The sequence below is a fragment of the Sinocyclocheilus rhinocerous genome, unplaced genomic scaffold (genome assembly GCF_001515625.1).
Source record: "Sinocyclocheilus rhinocerous isolate Xijiao unplaced genomic scaffold, SAMN03320098_v1.1 scaffold848, whole genome shotgun sequence".
NCBI lineage: Eukaryota > Metazoa > Chordata > Actinopteri > Cypriniformes > Cyprinidae > Sinocyclocheilus > Sinocyclocheilus rhinocerous.
In genome coordinates this window covers 967,247-989,258 of record NW_015664186.1, presented here as the reverse complement: position 1 = coordinate 989,258, position 22,012 = coordinate 967,247, and the positions used below count along the sequence as shown (strand labels likewise).

The 22,012-nt window shown below is 38.3% G+C and overlaps 1 protein-coding gene across 1 annotated transcript; it reads left to right on the top strand.

The window, feature by feature from the left end:
* Positions 1-10,735, top strand: nuak1a (NUAK family, SNF1-like kinase, 1a). The gene is made up of 7 exons (XM_016540579.1): positions 1-447; positions 4,670-4,790; positions 6,231-6,382; positions 7,821-7,886; positions 7,958-8,077; positions 9,430-9,562; positions 9,648-10,735. The coding sequence occupies exons 1-7, from the start codon at positions 214-216 to the stop codon at positions 10,682-10,684; spliced, it is 1,863 nt and encodes a 620-aa protein (XP_016396065.1). The 5' UTR covers positions 1-213; the 3' UTR covers positions 10,685-10,735.
* The last annotated feature ends 11,277 nt before the right edge of the window (positions 10,736-22,012 follow it).

The following is a 22,012-nucleotide window of genomic DNA, read 5'->3' as shown; positions in this document are numbered from 1 at the left end:
GCGCATATTTGAGCTGCCAGAGGCGAGACGAGCACTTCACCGATGAATGAGTGACGGGGTCGCTCTTCTTAGACGCCCCCTACAAAACCCAGACCCCATTCATAAGCTTAAATAACGACTAAACACCGAGTGTGGGATATCTGTGACTTTCTATAACTGCTGAGAGCCGATCTTAAGATTTATCGAGCATCTGGACACATCGCTGAGGAAACCATGGAGACGGAATCATCCCAGTTAGGGAATAACGGAGCGAATGAAAGTGAGCCTCTACCGGTGGACTATCCCGGAGGAGAGATGCTAGCCTCTCTCGGTGTACGGAGAGGGTCCAGCGTGAAGAAACATCACCACAAACACAACCTGAAGCACCGCTACGAGCTGTTCGAGACGCTCGGGAAAGGAACATATGGAAAAGTGAAGAAAGCCATAGAGAGGCACACTGGACGAGTGGTGAGTTTACCAACATGAAATGACTCAAATATAGCTCTTTCAAACCTCAAGAGATCTTATTAAGTTCTAAGATAGTCAGATGTTTCTCCTACTCTAAAATTCTTTGAGATAAACAGACATGAAAATACAGAGCTATAAAATGCAAATGGGTTGCATGAACCAGTTAATTTGGTTTTGGAAGAATTAAATGAGTTTTGCATCTTGTCAAATTGAAGTCTTGAAAATGTGGTCTTTTTTCCCATCACTCTTAGAAATAAAGGTTCCAAATGGGGGTTTTCACAGTGATGCCACAGAAGAACCTTTTTTTAGTATGAAGAACATGTTAATAAGAACCTTTTCACTATTAAGAACCTTTTGTGAAATGGACAGGTTCCATGGATGTTAAAGGTTCTTCGTGGAACCATCAATGTCAACAGAGAACCTTTATTTTTAAGAGTGATCATGGAGAAGCAGAAGACGAGAATGTTTCTGCTTCGTCTCATTGTCCTATGGGATTGAACAGAGATATTAGAGAGATCTCATTTGTGATTATCCTTTCATATGGGAGATATTGTGTGTGTTTCACTTGCTATCAGTTGACATAATTAAACATTCCTTTGAAACATTGGTGAAAGTAAATGCGCCCTTAATGACCATCATTACATGCACAATTTCACAGGGCAAGTGCTGTCTTCCGTTCCTCAGTGACAGGGGTCAGCTCATTTAGGTCATATAGGAGTTGAGCAGGTCAAAGGTTTCAAAGCACGATAGGTATGTTTATGTTGCAAGTAACCTAAGCTCCTTTACGTATTACTCTGGATTCACCACCATCGCTAAGAAATGCATGACATCTGTAGAGCAAGTGAGAAAAACTAGGATAAACCACTTCTGTTTTGGAACTAGGTCAGTGCATTAATCCCAAGACAGATCTGCTTCTTGAGTGGGGCAGATATGGACCTAGTGGGTCAGAGCTGTGGGCGAAAAATGTGGCCTTATGTCAACAGCTGCTTGAGTGCAGGATGCTCTTAGAGTCACGTCCGGGACTTGGTAACCTAATAATGGAACCACTTAAGAGCGTTTCCTCTGAATTTGCACCGTCCGACTAGACAGAAACATTAGACAGTGTGGTTATGTGGAGACCAACACAACTAGTTGTGTTTTCAGTGTCAATGACCAATGCTAAATCTGAAGGGTGCAGATAAACTCAAGTGTTTGTATGGTGATGACTTTGGCAGCAGCAAAGAATGTTCCAGCATATACATTTTGAAAACTTTTCCTGCAAACACATTTGTGAGTGAGCTTCAGTCATTTGCTTTTTGAACTTAATGGGGGTTCGGTGATAAAAAAAAGACAGGTAGACATTGTGGACGGGGGCAGATGATAAAGTATCATGCACAAACTGATCAATTTTGGAGTCGCAGTCTATTGTCTGAATGGACCGATGGCTGAATCTAGGAATGCATGACTCACGCTAGTAGCAAAGGAAATAATTCATAACATTATGGGATGAACTGAACCAGAACAATTATTTTGACTCTTTGCATGTGCTTCTTTAAAGACATTGTCTTGACAACAAAGTAAAATTGGATATTAGAAGCATTTTTTCCACACTAAAATACTTTTCACATGCATATTGTTTACATCTTATGGCTATACTATAGAAACAGTATTTTAGTGTTTATGGACTGGCTCATTTAAAAAAAGAAAAGAAAAAAAACCGAGGGTCAAGTAAAAAAAAAAAAGTTAAAACGTTTTTTTATTGAAAGGACACTGGCATAGTATACGTCAGGAGACATAGAAAGATGGTAAAGGCAGAGGAAGTTGGAAAGAAACAACAAATGTGACAACAGGCTTTCTTTTTTTGCTCCTTCATTGTGTTCAACTTTCTATGACGCTTTTTTCCAAAACTTCGTTCCGCACGAGTGCTCCGGTAAGTAAAGGTGCTCCCTTTTCCCCCTTAAACAACGGACTGGTAAAACAACACAGCTGTTGTGTGAGGCTCAGACAATGGGCTGGTCTATGTCTAGGAGACAATAAGAAGGCTTCAGTTTTAGCCAGGGGTTAGAGAAGAACAAAGCCTACAGCCAGCTGGCAAAGGCATCAAACACAGGTTGGCTTAATGATCTGTAGCCACAGGCTGGGTAACAATACCACTCAACCATATGTGCTTCCTTCAGCGAGGTCAAAAAAATCACCTGCGTGCCTATCTGCTGCAATGCAATTTTAATGCGTTTATGCTTTCACTGTAATTAGGGTCAAATTTGAGAGGATCATATCACATTGAGTTCCTAAAGTGGCTCTAAACACACACACACACACACGTATGTTCTGGCTCTGTCTTACAGCCTTTTTAAAACCTTCCACCATCCTAGTCACAAACACCAGACTCTAATCAGACAGATCATATCCAAGTGGCGAGTTAAAGGGGTCAGCGTTATGCAAATCTTCCCACATCGTGACGTAGACATGTGGGGGCGTGTTAGAATGAGCCGTTTTAGGTAGGCGTGGCTGACTCTTAACTTTTATAAAGAATATCTCTTTGGATTTGAGATTATAAGGCTTGCAACTTTACAGATCTTCTTTATGCACCAAGAGCTTGTATCACTACAAAGAGAAAGGAAAAATTTAAATCGCATCATATGACCCCTTTAAACACATTTATCACAAGCTCTGTACTATGAGTATTACATAAGTCACTGATAAGGCTGTAACATGCAATGCATGCATTGTAGATGTCCTCAGACAGTAAAACAATGCATTTGCAGGAACACAATTTTGCCCCTAAAAGGCGTGGGTTGGCAGTATATCGGGGTTGTGAACTGAACGGGGTGGACAGGAAGTCAGCTCTGTCAGCACCACTTCCCCTCCTGCGTGTTTTATGAGTCAGTGGAGGAACAGGCTGCAAACTTCCTGCAACTTTAATTCCTCCTCATGACCACTCAGATTTAGCCAGGCAGAAATCTTCTCAGCATCCTCAGCACGCATATAAAGGATAAGACTTTAAGATATAGAGTAAATACAATTAATTTACCAGCTAAAACAGTTTATGCTTGAGATAACATTGCATTATCTAAAAAAAGGTAAATATGTAAAAATGAAAAAAGAGGTTCTTTGAAAGCAGGCCTTTGAGCACTGACACATCTCTGTGATAGAGCCTGTTTGGGAGCTGGTAAATGGGACATTTAAAAATAACTTCTGTGGTGCGCCTTCTCCCGAAAAAGCCATTCACCTTCACAGAAACCCATTTTTGCTCAAGGTTAAGCCACTAATTCCCGATCTAGACTCCCTTAGCTTACCAAAAAAACATCTCTCTCCAGAACTTCCAAAGAATAAAAGTACTGAAATAAATTCTATGCTTTCTATAAGGAATAAAATAATTTATATGATTTATGCATCTTTTAAATGACTATATACGTAGTTAAATTAAAGCATATTATCACCGTACAATATTATATTATTCATTTTAATTACATTTATTGTATTTTATCACACTATTTTGAAGATACTATGTTGTTTAGTCCATAATTTATTGTGAAAAATAATGTATATTTTATTATAAAAGAAACACTATTATAGTTTTTGTTAATATTTTGAATTCAATTTATTTCATATTTATAATTCGCTTATAATTTTTTTGTTTTTATACATTTTTACATAGGTCTATGTAGATTTTAGTTTATTTTAGTACTAAATGAAAAAGCACATAAAAGTTAAACTAAATGAAATGAGAAATGTTGCCTTAGCAACTAGCTGAAATAAAATAAGTTTAAGTTTTGTTATATTTTATTTTAATTCATGTAATAGTTTTAGTTAACTATTATAACCCTAGTGAGTCCATGTTGAAACCAACTATAATAAACTGCTCTGCAGGTTAAATAAAAAGAGTGCCTCTACTACTAGATTGGTTAGTTCAGCAAATTTGTGGGTCACCTGACCGCCTAAGACAGGAAGTACTTTCCTGTGAACTCCTTGACACCATAAAAGGGAATAGGCTCTTCTGTTTCTATGATCTATGACCCCCTGAGCCAGGATGCCACTGGAACAAAAATATCATCAATCAGAGTTTTTGCAACTTTTGACCCTAATTTTCATCAATACTACTCAATCAAACTGAAAAATTGAGCTACTAAACCAGGAATCCATCAATATTTTCTAGTTACTCCAGTCAAAAGAATCATTAATATTAGTTTGCCTAAACGCTAATGTGCTTCATAGTTGATTTTACTTGTTTGTTGGTTTTCAGGTGGCGATTAAATCCATCCGAAAGGAAAAGATTAAAGATGACCAAGACATGGTGCATATTCGCAGAGAGATCGAGATCATGTCTTCTCTCCGCCATCCACACATCATCTCTATATACGAAGGTAGGTCTTTTTCTCACCGCTAGTCTTAAAACACTCTCACTGAGACACCACAACTCCACTTCATGTATTCAGAAACCGAGTACACATCAAAAGTCTACAAACCCCCTTCACTTTGTTTCTCAACATGTGTAAACTCCACACCCTTTGCTGCCCAGTGTGGTTTTTCTCAACATCCAATCATCTTTAGATCAGTTGCCCTCATGTTTTATTTATGCGATCTGACCGCACCCTGTTAGCCCAAGGGTGTTGATCAGGCAAATGTTGTTGGGGGTGTAAACTCTCTAATGGAGATGAAGCGAATGCATTGAAATCATTACAGTCCTGCAGCAATCAGCATGTTTGAAATGTCCCACGCCTCTCAGAACATAAATCAAAAACCCATCAAATTAGGCCCCGAGCGCAGCGTGCCTTGAACGCGATACTCAAAACAAAGACTTGACAAAGCTGCTTTATCTCCATGCTCACAGAGAGAGACGCCACGGCTGTGGACTCACGCCGCGCTCTCAGCCAGGGGCCATTATTACTGACCCTGGATCGGTCTGAGAGTCGGTGCCAAAATGTAGCGTTCAGTCTCCTGTGTCTAATACGGATTAGCCGAGAGAGGTAATTACTCAGTGCTAGCTTCTAGCGCTGGTTTCAGATCTGGTTCAATGTCTTGAACATGAACTTAACTGGTTTTCGAAGGTTATTCCAGCAAGCCGGGATAGTCCTAGACATTTAGCAGGTGTACAAATACACATGTTGTTGAAAGTGACACCAAGAGAGCCAAAGGAAACCCACCTGATCAGAGGGATTCTTCATTGTCTATTTGGTCCACTGACCATCACTGTGACAACCAGCCTTTGGGCAGTAAACAATGAAGAGTCGCTATGGAGATGCTCCTACTGTATCAGCAGAAGGTGAAGGAGGATCTGAATGGAGCAACAGCTTCACTCCCCTGCCAAATAAAAACAAAGATTTGTTGAGGTTCTATTTTTTCCATCAAGATTGGCAAGATAAACACTTCTCTGATTGGTTTAAATGATGGCTATTAATCTAAGAGCTGCTACTAAGAAAACCGTGTTATGCAAAACACATACCTTTTCTTAGAACGGGAATATTTACCATCCAAGATCACGTACACCAAATCTCACTTCCTCTCTGCACTTAACACCTGTTAGCAGTTGTGGTCTCGCTTGCAAAGACAGCTCCTAATCGCCATGACACTAACTAAAGCCAGACTCGCTGGCGATTTTGACTCCTACATACTGGCAACGGCCCAACAAAAGCTCGAGCCAAACTGTTAACAGTCAATGACAGAGAGCTTAATCTAGAGAGCGGGACATAATGGAAATATGCTGTTTTCATTTCCATGCGCCATCTCTTTAACATGCAAATGCCTATAATGCAATGATGTTGAGTAATCTAATCAACCGCTGTTGTACTTGCTTCTATTTGCAGTGTTCGAGAATAAGGATAAGATTGTGATCGTGATGGAATATGCCAGTAAGGGTGAGCTGTACGATTACATGAGCGAGCGCCGAAGGCTCAGCGAAAGGGAGACCAGGCACTTCTTCAGACAGATCGTCTCTGCTGTTCATTACTGCCACAAGGTGAGGGTGGAACCGGTGGAGCCATGTGGTGAGGCAAATTAAAAACTAATTTGCTGACCTTCATGTCATTCCAAACCGGTATGACCTTTCTACTGGGAAACACAAAAGATGATATTCTGAAAATTGTGGGTTTTGTGGTCCATACAATGAAAGGTGGCATTTTGGACCCCATTGACTTTCATTATATAAGCAAAAACAGTTGAAACATTCTTCTAAATAACTTTTTGTGTGTGTGTGTGTGTGTTCCATTAAAAAATAAAAGTCATAAAGGTCAAACTAGGTGAAAAAATGAAGACAAAGGTTTTCTGTATTATAGAAAAAAAAAAGAAATAACAAAACAACTAGTTTAGAAAAAAAAACCCGCCAAAGCTGGTTTGCTGGTCTTTGTTGGTCTAAGCTTTGGCTGGTTTTAGAGGATTTTTTGCTCTTTTCAGATCAACCTGGCCACCCTAGCCAGACCAGTTTGGGCAGGTTTGGGGGCTAACTTTAACCAGCTAAAGCCGGCAAACTAGCTGGTTTTCAGCAGGAATATTGTAAATATATCCTCTACTGCATTTCTTGCCTTTAACCTTATGTAGCTAAGGTACTTAGACTTTAACCATGACTACAGTTACATTATAGCACAGCGTCTCGTACCTTAAAGCCTCTCGAACTAAACAACTGACATCTGTGGAATGTTCACGTGCAGTCGCACATGAGTTCTCTATAGAGTAAATAAAATAATTTACTGAATGAAGGAGGACTTGACATGATATGAGAGGGATAAACTAAACTTCCAAGAATGTCTCGATGCGAAAGGTTGTGGAGCCAGAGAGCAGCTGTGTTCTTCTGTCCTGATGCCAAACCCCTCCTCATCTCCAATTTTTCCCACTTTCCAAGCGTGATATACTTCAAATTGGCCTTTCACATTGATCCAGCACGTATTTCTTCATTGTTTTCTCTTTTATTTCACATTTTAGAGCATATTTTTCTAGTTTTATAAAGATTAAGTGTAGGATTAATGCAGAAGATGTCGTTCCTAGATCAGTACAAAAGGTCAGCCGGTACCCGGGGCCGTGTCAGCTGGAAAATGAAACGCCCTGGGGGAATTCAGCCTGGGCTTGGCCTTTGTTTCTGTACAGCTGGGATGATGATGTCATCAACTCAGCTGGGGGATTCCAAGGAGGTCGTCCCAGAAAGAAGGGAGGAGATACACAGATCAGGCCATTTGACGGTCGGGTTCTTATACGGGATGAAGGGAAATGTCACTTTTCCCTTTCATAAAATATTGCTGTCTTCAAAGAATAGCAAGAGACTAAGAAGTTCATAATGTATTTATTGTTCATTACAGAGTTTTGTAGGACATCATATATGACAAACATAGCTGGCAGCTATTTTTTTCTGATGCCTATGAGAAAAAAGTTGATCTAAAAACAATGATTTTGATGATGTCTTACAGAACGGAGTAGTACACCGAGATCTCAAGCTGGAAAACATTCTCCTGGATGACAACGGTAACATTAAGGTATGTTACGATTTTCCTCTAGTGATTTGTTACTCAATATCAGCCTTTTCTGACTTGGTTTCATATTCCAGATTGCAGATTTTGGTTTGTCCAACCTCTACCACAAGGACAAGCTTCTTCAAACGTTCTGCGGCAGCCCGCTTTACGCTTCCCCTGAGATTGTGAATGGACGACCGTATAGAGGCCCGGAGGTACATTATGAACTAATATTCTCCAGTTATGCAACCCTACATTGCCATTTAAGAGGCCTTCATTTTTCACCTTTAAAAAATGTGGGCTAGGAAACACAATCACATATTTCCTGTCTCAAAAGATGAGAGAACAAAACAGAGATAACAAAGAGAAAGAGAAAGTGTTTCCAACTCATATCTGAAGGAGGCAAGACCACCCCTCATTCCACATCCAAACTCAGTCACTCCCCACACAGGAATCGCTTCACAGGCCAAGTCAGTCAGTGTGCCCAACATCCTCCATAATCCAGTGAGAAACAACGACTTTGCCAAAAAGAATGAGGACTAATCTCAAAGCTATTTTCAGGATATCAAGCATTCTTATAGCCCCTTCATGGTTCCTAATATTTAATAGCCAAACAATAAGCCTGTCTGGAACACAGAAATATATCAAAATTCCCATACTTTTTTCTGGTTTTTAATGTACGATGACACATGCAAGACGCTAAAAGCCTCTGGACATTCAATCATACACACTCACAATGATCCTCCTGGTCCCTCAATCATCCTTACATAACTGGAGACCATGGGAAAGGCAGCGTTCTTCTCGCTGGTCAGAGATCAGGGGATCAGGGCCAACAATCACAGAGTTCCTCACATCTACTCAGGGTTAGACAGGTCTGGAGTTTGGGGAGTGGACGCTTCCTGCGCTGTAATCAGCCATTGTTTCCCCTAGATACCTCCTCATTCCTGGCCTGCACCCTTGGCTAATCAGCAGAGGAGCAGCAGGGTCAGACGACGTCGGGCACGAGAAATTATTAAATAACGAGCAGGAATTATGATGGCAGTCTCTGCGCAGATATATGTGAGATTACCTATTGTTCTCATACATTAGGTGTACAATGACAGCTTGATTAGATGTTTATAAATATAGGTGGAGTTGTCTTTATGGCCCAGGCAGGAAAATAAAATAACACAACCTTTTAATCTATTGCTAAATGATGGCAAGCGTTTACCGTCACATACTCAACTAGTACAAAGGTTAACCGGTCTGTGAAGCCGTTAATTAAATGAAAAATTATACACAAAAAAGAGCATCATGTTGATAATATTGTATTTATATTAAAATTATTAAAATATTAAAAATGTATATTAAAAAGTCAATGTATAATACAGTATTTTATTTAACTATGTATTTTATTTATTGACATTTATATAATTAATAATAAATTAAAAAAAACATTGTTAGTAATTCAATCATACTAACATACATAGACAAAAACTATGATTGAAACAAACAAAAGAATTCCATAAACCATTTTCAACTGTATCTCCCAGTGGACAAATTTATCAGTGTGGGGTTGTTTTGACAGGTTGACAGTTGGGCGTTGGGCGTATTACTCTACACTCTCGTCTACGGAACAATGCCCTTCGATGGAGGAGACCACCAAAGACTCATTCGCCAAATCAGCAACGGAGAATACAGGGAACCACCACAGTCATCAGGTATGTGTCTTCTCGATTGACATTTCAAAGTCGTCTGAACCCAAAAAGTTTCCTGAGCGAGTTCAAATCTCTCCATCCTATTCAGACGCTCGTGGTTTGATCCGCTGGATGTTGATGGTTAATCCAGATCGCAGGGCTACAATTGAGGACATTGCAAATCACTGGTGGGTGAACTGGGGCTGGAAATCCAGCGTGTGCAACTGCCAAATGCAAAGGGAAAACAGCTCGCCCATGCTGGCCCGCTTCATTGACTGGCAGAACCGCACCGAGGTCCGTCCAGGCAAAGTTCAATGCCCAGAGCCTGGTAACATTAACAATGTCACTAATACAGCCTTGACTCCAGCCCGGCGCCTGAGAAAGTCCATGAAGGAGAACGATGGTGTGATGTGGGGTGTTGCAGAGGAGAAGCCAGGCCTCAAGAGACCAAAAGGCATCCTGAAGACTCGGGCGACCAGTGGAGACCAGCGGTCCCAGAGTCTGTGCGAAGTAGAGCTCAGACGGTCCATTTGCTACCAAGATGTCGAGTCCGGCTCTAGTCCAGAGCCAGAGGACACGCTGGGTGGCTCGCCAGCCAAAATGGTGTCCATGTTACCCAAGAAAGGCATTCTGAAAAATAATCAGCAGCGCGAGTCTGGGTATTACTCCTCGCCGGAGCACAGCGAGTCCTCCGAACTGTTAGGGGGTGCCACTGTGCAGCCTCCGAACAGCTCACCACCCAAACGGACTGTCGGGAGGAAAGGTATACTGAAGCGTAATGGGAAATATTCCACACACAGTGCCGTGGGAGTCCATGGGGAGGTCCCGGCAGACTCAACTGTCTCGCGGAGCCAAAGCAGGCCATCTAGCATCTTGCACGAGGAGAAGGGTCTCTCCAGCATGGGGTTGGACTGGCCTCCCGCCTCTCCGAAACCCAACATCCGGGGCTCGCTGTCGGCCGAAGACTTGCTGCAGATGGCTGGGTTCAGGGGCCTTCAGACCATGGCACCCCTTCCCGGTGGAAAGGGCGTCCGAAGCCCTCCTGGTTCCCCTGGAGACAATGGGAGCTTCTCCTTGCTGGGTGATCTGGATGATGTTACCCAGGTGTACCAGAAAGCCCTGGACATCAGCAACCAGCTAGGCTAGACTTGGACAAAAAGGCAGAGATACTGGAAGAGTGAATGATTCCCAGCTTGTCCTTCTCATCACAGTGCTGCTTGGTAACAGGGGTTTGGCCTGCCCCCCCGCCTCTCCGAAACCCAACATCCGGGGCTCGCTGTCGGCCGAAGACTTGCTGCAGATGGCTGGGTTCAGGGGCCTTCAGACCAGCGGAAAGGGCGTTCGCAGCCCTCCCGGTTCCCCTGGAGACAATGGCAGCTTCTCCTTACTGGGCGATCTGGATGATGTTACCCAGGTGTACCAGAAAGCCCTGGACATCAGCAACCAGCTAGGCTAGACTTGGACAAAAAGGCAGAGATACTGGAAGAGTGAATGATTCCCAGCTTGTCCTTCTCATCACAGTGCTGCTGGGTAAATGTTTACAGGTCGAGAAGCGGGACATTTCAAATCTCCATTCACCAACTCGTGTTGATGAGCATTTCTCATGATATTCTCGTTTTAGACTCGACAGTTGAGGGGGAACAACCGAAGCACTTTAAAGCGGCTGTTCTCCGAGATGCAGCACGTAATGTCAGCTGGGATTGTGTTATTTCAATTATGTATCTGTCATTCATGTTTTGGACATTTTGAAAACACCAAGGCCATTTCATAGTTTATGGGAGAACGTTTTCATCAATACAGGTCATGCATTATGAAAAGTGTTAGATAAACGCCATTTGAACATCTGTATAATAAATTGTCATTGTATTATACCAGCAATTTCAATGAAGTACATGCACAACAGTCCATCAGTAATGCTAAGACTTAAAGTTAAGGAGTGTTTTTGACATTTTTAAAGACTTACGTTTATTATACAAAAAATTAAGAGCATTTTGTCTTTATTGTCTTTTGAAAACCGTTTTGACAACACTTACAAAAAAGTAGCCAAATGTACTGTACTACAGTACCACCATGGTTTTTGAACATGTACCATGGTACTACCATGGTATTGTTGGTGGGGACTAATTTATTATTATTATTTTAAAAAAATACCAGTTAACTTTGGCAGCCCTAAAATATAACCAATAATAATTACAAGTAACTAAAAAAACTGAAAAAAATCTAAAACTAAACAAATGTAAAAATTCTAAATAAAATGAAATTCTAAGTTATAATAACTCTGCCTTGAAGTATAATTAATTTCAGTTTGTACTATGGTATATATCAAAGTACCATCATATTACCTTCACTGTACTATGGTACTTTTTTGTAAGGGAAGTAACAAGATGTCATAAAAGGTACCAAAAATACACTGAGAGGATATCATGATCTCAGAGCTCATTTTAACCTGTTGTGACAGAGACGGAGCCATGCAAATGTTGACATATCTTTGAGATCAGCTAGAGAGCAACTACTGCAACACAAAGCACAGGAAAGGTCAAAGGGCAAAGGTTACATCAGTGTTATGATACCCTACATTCTCATTCTCTCTCACACAGACACACACACACACAATGCTAGTGCACACGGGTAATTATATGAGCTCCCTGAAGCATGAAGTGTGGAAAGACAAGCTTTGACCTGTGGTGTAATTCTGGTCCAGAAATGACCCTCGTTTCAACAGCACATGCCTTTTTTTTTATGCCAAACTATTCTTTACACAAGGTGGACTGTTAAAAGACACATATTCTGAAGGCAGTAGATTATGAAAACAAAGATTAAGAATGAAAAGGTTTCACTTAAAAAATTGAATCAAAAGGTTACGTCTCAACCTGTAAAATCTTCAGGATGTGGTATGTATTGTGCACGTGCAATTGTTTTATTGTTCAGCATACAATGGCATGTCAAGATAAAATGAAGATACTATGCCATTTTTTCCATTACATTCTGTTTGTTTTTGGTTGTCCCAAAAACTGTTTGTTTAATTTCCTAAATTGCTCACGCAGGCTTAATTTCAAAACATTGGTTGCATGTGGCATTTTTACTGTTAAGCGTGAACTATAATAGTCTATAGCTTAAACTTTAAGTATGTGCTTAATATTTAAATCTGCATTAAGATATACAGTACAACACATTTCTGTGAACCTAAGCATCAATGTGGCAGTTTTATATGAAGTACAGTGTAACCATTTAAATATATATATATATTTTAAATTGTGTTATTTAATGTGTCTTGTATTATATTCTGTACATTGTCATGGCTATTTGCTTCTCTGTACATTTTTTTTTTTTTTTTACTTTTCTTTGACTTATGATTGTCTTGATTTGTGCCTTCATTAACATAAGATTGTCCTGATAATGTTAATGTTATTCTCAGTTTAAATAATTTACAGTATTATGCAAGAGTTTTTAAATAGGCATCCATGGAAAAGAAGTTTGTCTGGATGGTTTGTTATGAGCACGGTTAGGTGGTGTATTAAACCCTGTGCTGTTTGTGCTCAGTGCAAAACACGGTCAATTCTTCTAATAAATGTCTCGCTCTAAATAAGACGTGTGTGTCTCCACTCATTCCATTAAATGTAGAACACAAAGTACTCATAAAAGTTTAAAGCCTCTCACTCAACAAACCAGCTGTTCCAGGATAGGATCAGTGCTATAGATAATTAAAAAATAATTAATTAATTAATTAAATAAGAGTGTGTGTTATATATATAACGAAGATTGCTGGCCTCAATGGCAAGTTGTTCTGTGGTGTGCTGACCTTGTCGTGTCAGGCCACATACATTTTTTTTTCTTTGTTTTTGTTTTTGTTGTTGTTTGTTCCTCAGCCCGCGTGATCACAGTGCAATGCAAGCGCATATTTCAAGTAATGCATTGACTTCTCATGTGACTTTTTCCAAAACAGCTAAATCCCTCATATACATCAGTGTAAAAATAATTGTAGCATGAATAGCTAATGTCAACTTTTACTATGCATTACAATAAACATTATAACATTTCCACGTTTTATCCAAAACAAACAAACAACAACAACACATTTATTTATATAGCACGCATATTTCTTAAGAAAATATGCATTGTTTTGTATATCTATATATAGATATGTATGTGTGTGTGTGTGTGTGTGTATGTATCCAGTATATATTTGATACTTTTACAAAGAAGTACTGTAAAAACCAATTATCAAACAGAAAAAGAGACTCATTTCCTAAACAACCCAAAAAGGCTCAGCATATGATTTTCAGAGGGTTGTAGGGTGGAAAAGCAAACGCAAGACTGTATTTAAAAGCATGGGCTAGACTAGGCTGAAGGAACACAAGGCCGTCTCTTCATATGGCAGGAAAAATAATCAACAACCATCAGAGCAGAGTTGGTGTGTAGTTTGATAGTTTTAGTGGACACTCGCCCTGATGCAAGGTGTGAAACTCATTATTTACGTCCTAATGCCTCCCGTCTGTGACTAAGTAGGTGTATGCGTGTTTGTTTGCGGTTTGTGCAAGAATCTGTGAAAAATCTTCCGTGTCGGCACCTCCTCTATATACAAACACACATCTCATAAATCTCAACTAATTTTAGCTCAGCGTCTGCCCACAGTTTGCATCAATGCATGAGCTGCTCTGGAAGTCTAGGCTACTTGTTTCTTAGGAATGTCTGGCCTTTGCGCAGCAACCACTACAAAGCCACAGAAAGAAAAGGGATGGGGGAAAAGGAGGACGAATGGACAAAAATGGTGAGAGCGCTTCCAATCGGACAGCTGATGTCAATTTTGAATCCTGACCGCATAGAAAACCAAGGCTCCTGACAGCACCGAATTATACTAAACAAAGGCCAAGAAAACCAGAGATTCACCCTTTCACATTTCTTTTTGTGAAATTGTGTTTATGTTTAGGTTTGTGTGTGGTCCAACCAAACAGAATGTCTAAATCCATATAGGATGTAACAGGATAGCTTTCTCTTTCCTAAAGGAAAAAAAGCTTTTTCCTCTCATTCCAAAGAGTGTTCAACCCATCTGGTCTTGATTGAAAACAACCCCCTTTTGTTTTCAAGGAGCTGCCTTGAATCACTGCAACAAGATCAAAGATAGATGTCCATTATTGCTGAATTAGGATCAGCTTTCTATTTGAACACAAACCTGAACCATTGGAAATGACAAATGTGGCAAAACTGTTCTCAGATCAGCCCTGACGCCTTGTGTTTTATTATCTGTATGGTTTGCTCCTCATATCTAAAGTCCTGATCTCTGTTGTTTTGACTGCTGAAAATGTTCCTATAGGTGTAGATCGTACATGTTGTACTTTCTCACACAACCTTATCTTCAGGCACCTAAAACACAGAAAGAGACAGGTGTGTGATTTAAAGTATATACTTTGTTTTAGTTGATATATAAGCACAAATGCATTTAATACACACACACGCACACAAAAGACTGTGTGTGTGTGTGTGTGTATATATGTTGTACATATACAATTTTATATATTTTCTGGTAGGCATGGACAACATATTATTTAATTATTGTTAACAGGCGATTTAATAGATTTAAAAATAAAAAAGAGAAAATGAGCATGCAAAATTAAATATCCAATATCGACCAATATATGCATCAAATATCGGCCATTGTTGTATATTAAATTGTGCATGTTTATTTGTAAAGTTTTAGATTTATATTACATTTGCTGTCATCTAATATTCATTAATAATTTAATGATAGATTGTAATCTTTAGCAAACCTCAAAGTCAATATGCATGTTGTGACAACTATCTTTTTAATATTTTTAGTATTTTATTTTTAATTTATTCAAACAAAATAGTATGAATTGCATTAAAAGTAGTTTATTAGTTATGAACCATAACATGAAAGTAATTATAGATATTGACCAGGATTTTAATATTGGTGCATCCTTAATTTTGTGGTTAAATTCCAAGACATTAATCAACTGATTAATGAGAATAATGTCTCTGTCTGAATAATTAAATCTCATATTGAATAGCATACACGGCAAGAAAAAATACATATAACAACTGATAACATCTTGGCAGAAAATGACCAGTACCTTTTCTGTTACGTTTACTAACATTTCCTTCAACCCTAAAACACAACACAATCCAAGGTATAATTCAAAATATGGGTAAAACACCTGTGAAAATTCAATACAGAAAATTCCTTCAAATTAACATGGTACATTAGGCTGTTTTGCTGAATCTTCTTATGAGTGTCTGTACATAAGCCTAGAAAAAGTGGCTATTTCATGTGCAACAAATAAAACAGAAAAATTTATAGCAGTAAATTTTTTGCCCCATTAATTTCTTGAGGGATTTAATTTTAATATGAATAGGATTTAAGCAAGATTGCTAAAGACTGAATCAAAGCCCTTGTTTGGCTCTATTAGATGAAATACTCCACATACAGTACATTCCATCTGATGAAGACATCTCATATTAAACAGATGACAGCTTGGTGAGTAAATCATCACAATGACTGAAGAAGACCTAGTAGACCTAAAATAAGTAGGTCTAATCTAGACAGACAAACACAGCCTGCAGAGAACTGAGCTGGCGCTGTGTATGGATGGGAATGATAATCGGCACAAATAATTGTGCTAACATGCAATAAGTCTAATTTAGCTCCGAGCAGTGTGGAATATATTGAGCATTAATTCAGCACCTCAAATGATAGAAAAAAGCTACAGACAAAGGGTATTATGGGTATGGGGGGTACCTGTCACAGTCATCTAGACTTGAGCGCATGCATTTTGCAAGGCTAAATCTAATCCAAATCTACGTAGCCCAATCCAAGGTTAAAGGACTAGTTCACCAAAAAATTTAAATTTGATGAAAATTTACTCACCTTCAGGCCATCTAAGATGTAGTTTGTTTCTTCATCAGAACAGATTTGGAGAAATGTAGCATTACATCACTTGCTCTGCAAGGGATCCTCTGCAGTGAATGGGTGCCGTCAGAATGAGAATTTAAAATCCATCATTAACATGTTTTTATCGCTGCTTCCAGGTAAAACAAGAGTCCTTTATTCATAATATTGCTTTCTCAAGTGAAAAAGTCATCTCGTCTGAATTAGGAGAGAAATATGCACAGATCAAGAACCGTTCTAAACAAATATGTTGGTGGATTTTGATGTGAAGCAAAATAGCTTGATGTATTTCTTTCTTACAGCTTTTCACTTCACAAGATGTTAATTAATTGATGGACTGTGGTTGTGTGGATTATTGTGATGTTTTTATCAGCTGTTCTCATTCTGACGGCACCCATTCACTGCAAAGGATCCATTGGTGAGCAAGTGATGTAATGCTACATTTCTCCAAATCTGTTCTGATGAAAAAACTCATTTACATCTTGGCCTTGGATGGACATTTTGAAGAAAATTTTCATTTTTGGGGTGAACTATTCTATCTATATTTTGAGATATATATATTAGAGATATAAATGGCAATTATTTATATTTTAATGTAATGTCTATATTACATTAACCACTTAAAAAGTGACCCATCAAATTAAATCTTAAATTTGTCACTGTTCTTATCTTGAACTCTTTGAACTAGTCTAGACTACTCTGCATGAGGAACTCGGATTTGATTTTAGACCAATTATTTTCACTCAACGGCATTAGATGATAACAATCTCCTCCTGTTTAACCATGGAATTGAAATAGAATAGAACATTGCTATGCAAGAATGGACGTTCATTCATGTCTACACTCCTAATGAAGTTGCATACCGAGACGGTAAGGAAGAATGTAATAGAAAGGAAATTGTTTGTCCTCACGTTCCTGGTCACCAGCACAACTCTCTCTCTCATTCTCTCATAACACGAAGGAAGACTAATACTGCCAAAACAAGCAACCATGAAAGGAAAATCTCTCTCAATGTCCCTGCCCAAACTCTTTCATACTACTCCCTACTTTTCCCTTTTTTGTTTTCTTCAGCAGTCTTGGATTCGCAAACATTTCATTGGTGCGTTCTGATCCATGCCATGCCTAATGGATATTTCAGCACCGTATCGGCCAAAGACAACAGTGGGCCGACATTCTTGGTACTTGACATCAAAGATGCAAACAATCATATAGTACAGCGTCCACATATGGATACTGAACCCTACCATGAGTAAAAGCCTCAGAATTCCAATCAGGTCCGAGGACACATAGAGGGGGGGTGAAATTCCAAGACGTTTAAAGATAGCTCAGGATGTATGGGAGTTGACTTAAGATTCCCAAGCCAATATATTGCCCCGCAGCGATCAGAGAGAACACACATTCCAGACATTCCTCTGTGACCAATCAGTAGGTCAGTCTAACGGCCTAGTGCCTGAACTCAGCGAGATGCATCAGAGGATGAAGAGCATGACTCTTAAAGAATCTGACTCTGCAGCCTCTTCACTTCTTAATCTGCCTCTACAGATTCCAATCAAAGGCGGTTTGCTTCTTCATGACTGGTTGCGTCACAGAAAGTGGTGTGTCTACACTGCAAAAAAATTATTTACTTAGTATTTTTGTCTTGTTTTCTAGCACAAATATCTAAACATTCTTGGATCTAGATATATTTATTTGAGAAGCAAAATGACTTAAGATATTAAGACTTCCATATACATATCTGCCAATGAGGTCTTAATTCAAAGGGAAAACAAAATATTTTTTCTTGCCCCATTGGCATATATATATAGTTGCATTCACTCGTTTCCCAAAGTCATCTTGAATGTTGAATTTTCAATGCAACTGAAATATTTGAGAGAACATCACATAAGATAACTTCATAAATTGATATTGATTTTCCTAAAATGTGTTTTTTTTATTTAACTTACCATTATAGTGATTAGCGTTCCCTTTGGTTGGGCACTTGGAACTTCGTTTATGTTACTATAATTTTCTTCCTGTTAATGCAGTAATGCATCATGAAGTCAGAGTTATTTGATTTCAAGGGAAGAAAAGTACTAATTTTTTTTTTTTAATTAAAATTTTATTTGCTCTTTTTGTTGCGCTACTACTGACACAAGACAATAAATAATACAATGCATTACTAATAAATAAATAAAAATAAAATAGGCAAATAAAATCAACAACTGTAAAACAAAGCAACTGCATAATTTATTCTGCCGCAATGCACTCTGGGAGTCAGTGAGTAGCTATGCTAAGTCATTAGTAAACCTAAATAAAAAGGATCAAGTACCCCCTACAGTTCTTTTTTAGTTACTAGAACTCTCGTGTAAGTAAACTATACTAACTAAGCATTTGTCAGTACAACATACTATTCCTATTTCACTTTACTTAGTTTTTTTCAAGGCAATCGGTTTGCATACTTTTTTTAAGTAAGCCCAACTAATTAGATTTTACAGTGTAGGAATAAACCTTTTTGTGTAATTTTATACACATTATGTAACTAACTTAAACAGTTTCACACAGCAGTATGCTACATTGTTGTCACATCTCATTATATTGCATCTTTAGGAATTTAGATATGTTTCCAGTTTACATCTTTGAAACAAAATGGTCATGTTTCTGTTTTCAATTTGTGTAAAAATGCTACATGTAGGCTTAGTCAGACACACTTACAGTACATGAAGTTCTGATGTCACCTGTGCAGTTCTCCTGTAAGATGCAAGACTAGAAAGTATGTGATTAGTATTAAAACAACTAAAAACTATAAGAGTACAGCTATTGAACCACAGTGATAATCAGGTCAACGGGTGATCTGAATTAAGCAAATGATTACTGGTTCAAATATTCTCAATCAGAATCCAACTTTTCCACTTTCCACCAATCAGGAAGGATATGAGTGCAACCATGAGAACCTGACTGAATATGTTATGCTAGCATGGAATGGTAAACAAATAATCCCTGCTGATTTCACGTCTGCACATTTATCTCCGGTTTCTTTATCAGTTTTTCTTTATCACTTTATCTCCTGACCATCATGCCTGCATAATAACAATTCCACTAACAGGGCGAAAGTCAAAACTTTGGAATGTGGTTGTTCTACATGTGCTATTTTTATTCAGCTGTTATGCTAACACTTCCACAGTCTGTGCCCGCTGACTTGGCCATTAAAGGAAAAGCCAAATAGATGTTTTGCACACAAACTCACAGGCAGGTCCATCGATGCCTGCCAACTCTGCCAGACTATCATGCAGAATCTGGCCAGATGGGTGCATGCCATTTCATGTTAACAGAAATACTTCTATTAACATAAAAAGGAGTGTTTTTTTTACTATCAAATCACTCTATTTTTTTGGAGTATTGGGTAATTATATGACAAGTGCAGCACCGTGTTGATAACAGGTACATACACAGAATGGCAAAATACAGGAAACAACATGAGCACATGCATAATTTGTTATTGTACAGCATTAATGAGGTTTCAGGACTACAACAAATGGAATATTTTGATAAGGAAAACAACAAACATGATGTGCCTCAAAACAAGACAATCTTAGTGTGAAAAAATATATTTGTGTGTGTGTGTGTGTGTGTGTGTGTGTGTGTGTTCACAGAGGACACACACACACACACAAAACATGAAACAAAACGAAATAAAGCAAAACAGCTGAGGAGGTTTTATATATGACAAATGCTGTTTATTAAAGCTAACATCACTATAACTGATCTAATTTAAACAAATCACTAAGACTATGTCTTAAACTAAGTTGTCTCAAACTTTTTGTGCTACAAATATGAACACTGAAATTGTGCTATAGTTTTCTAAACCTAGCAATGCCTTACTAAACACAAACCACTGTAATACCTGCATAGCAACATGCCAAACCAACTTTAAACATGTTAGCAATCGCATTGTGACAACTCTTGCACATGCAAACACACCTTTTTTTGTAGCGTTAAGGAGATATTTCACACAAAACTTAAAATGTTAAATTAAATAAAAAAACTTAAAACAAAACACACACAAAAAAATAAAACAGCATGAAATTAAACAAAACAAACAAAACAACATGAAATGTAACAAAACATAGCACAAAAAAACAGCATGAAATGAAACAAAACACAGAATGAATCACAAAACAAAATAACACGAATTGTAACAAAACAAGAAGCACAAAAATTGAAACGGCATGAAACAAAACAAAACACCACAAAACAAAACGAATGAAGGAAAGGAAAAACAAACAAGCAACAAACACTGAGGTGTTTTTCAGTGCATCTTGTAAAGAAAGTTATAAAGGTTTGGAAAGAGATGCAAGATTGAGTAAATTATGACAGAATTTGCGTGTGTGTGTGTGTGTGTGTGTGTGTTTTTAAGAAAGACTATATTTGGGTTACAGTGTATCTGTAGGGCTAATGGGGGTATGAAAAGTCTACTGACAGTGACAAACTGTTGAAGGTTTCAGTTAGATCTGAGATTAGAGTTATGAGCATCAGTCTGGGTTAACATTTAGACAAGCATCATGCTGTATGTTCACATGTTGAGGTGCCATTTACATTGTTTCACTGCTGATAAGAGGTTATTGCTCTGTAAAGCAACACATGCCATTCAAGACGGCAAGCAGTTTACCTAATGATGTCATGTGATTTGTCTCATGAAGACAGACATAGTTGGGTCACGCTGAGAAGTTTATGACCTAACATTGGTTAGGTCATAAATGACAGGAACAAAGAAACCAGCGAATCTAAATCTATGTTTTCTCTGAAAAGAAATGACGGCAATTTTGAAAGAGGCCTGAAAATGAGATTACCTCATAGTAAACAAGAAAAGAGAAAGAGGAGTGTGTTGACTTTGAAAATCTACGTCAAGTATTATTGCACATTAACATCATAAAACACTGGGTCTAACATTAGTAAAACGGGGGAGCCTTGCTTAGAGGCACATCACATTTTTCAGGAAAGTTTACACAATTAGGTCATCAAATATACACAGGTGCCCTCTATTGACAGCTTGATGTTTATGCAGGATAGTCACATTTGATGAAACGCTGAACCCACGAGGTCCCATTTCTAACAAAATTAATGATTATGAAAACAGAAGTTTTAAGAGAAGGGTGCATAGAGGGGAGTGTTTGTTTTCGTTAGTAATGAGCTGAAATATTTTTGGACCTAGAGCAGTTTGCCACCTGGTCTTGAGTAATAAAGAATGATTGTGTGGGGAGGAGAAAAAGAGAATGTGAAAGGGATGAGTATGTGTCTGTGTACAGTATGCACGAATTTGAACATTTGCATGCAAACAGCCAAGAAAAATTCCTGTTCCACATGCATTTCCTTCATGTTAATATATACAAACCACTGGTGGTTGTTGGACTTGTTGGATGAAAAATCTGTTATCATGTACTCACCCTCACATCATTCCAAACCTTTACGACTTTCTTTCTAATGCACTGTTTAGTGTTATTTGCAGTATATACATATGTATATACTTATTATACTTATAATATGTATTTGATCAATGGTTTTTACATTTTAATTGTTATTTATTTAATATTTAC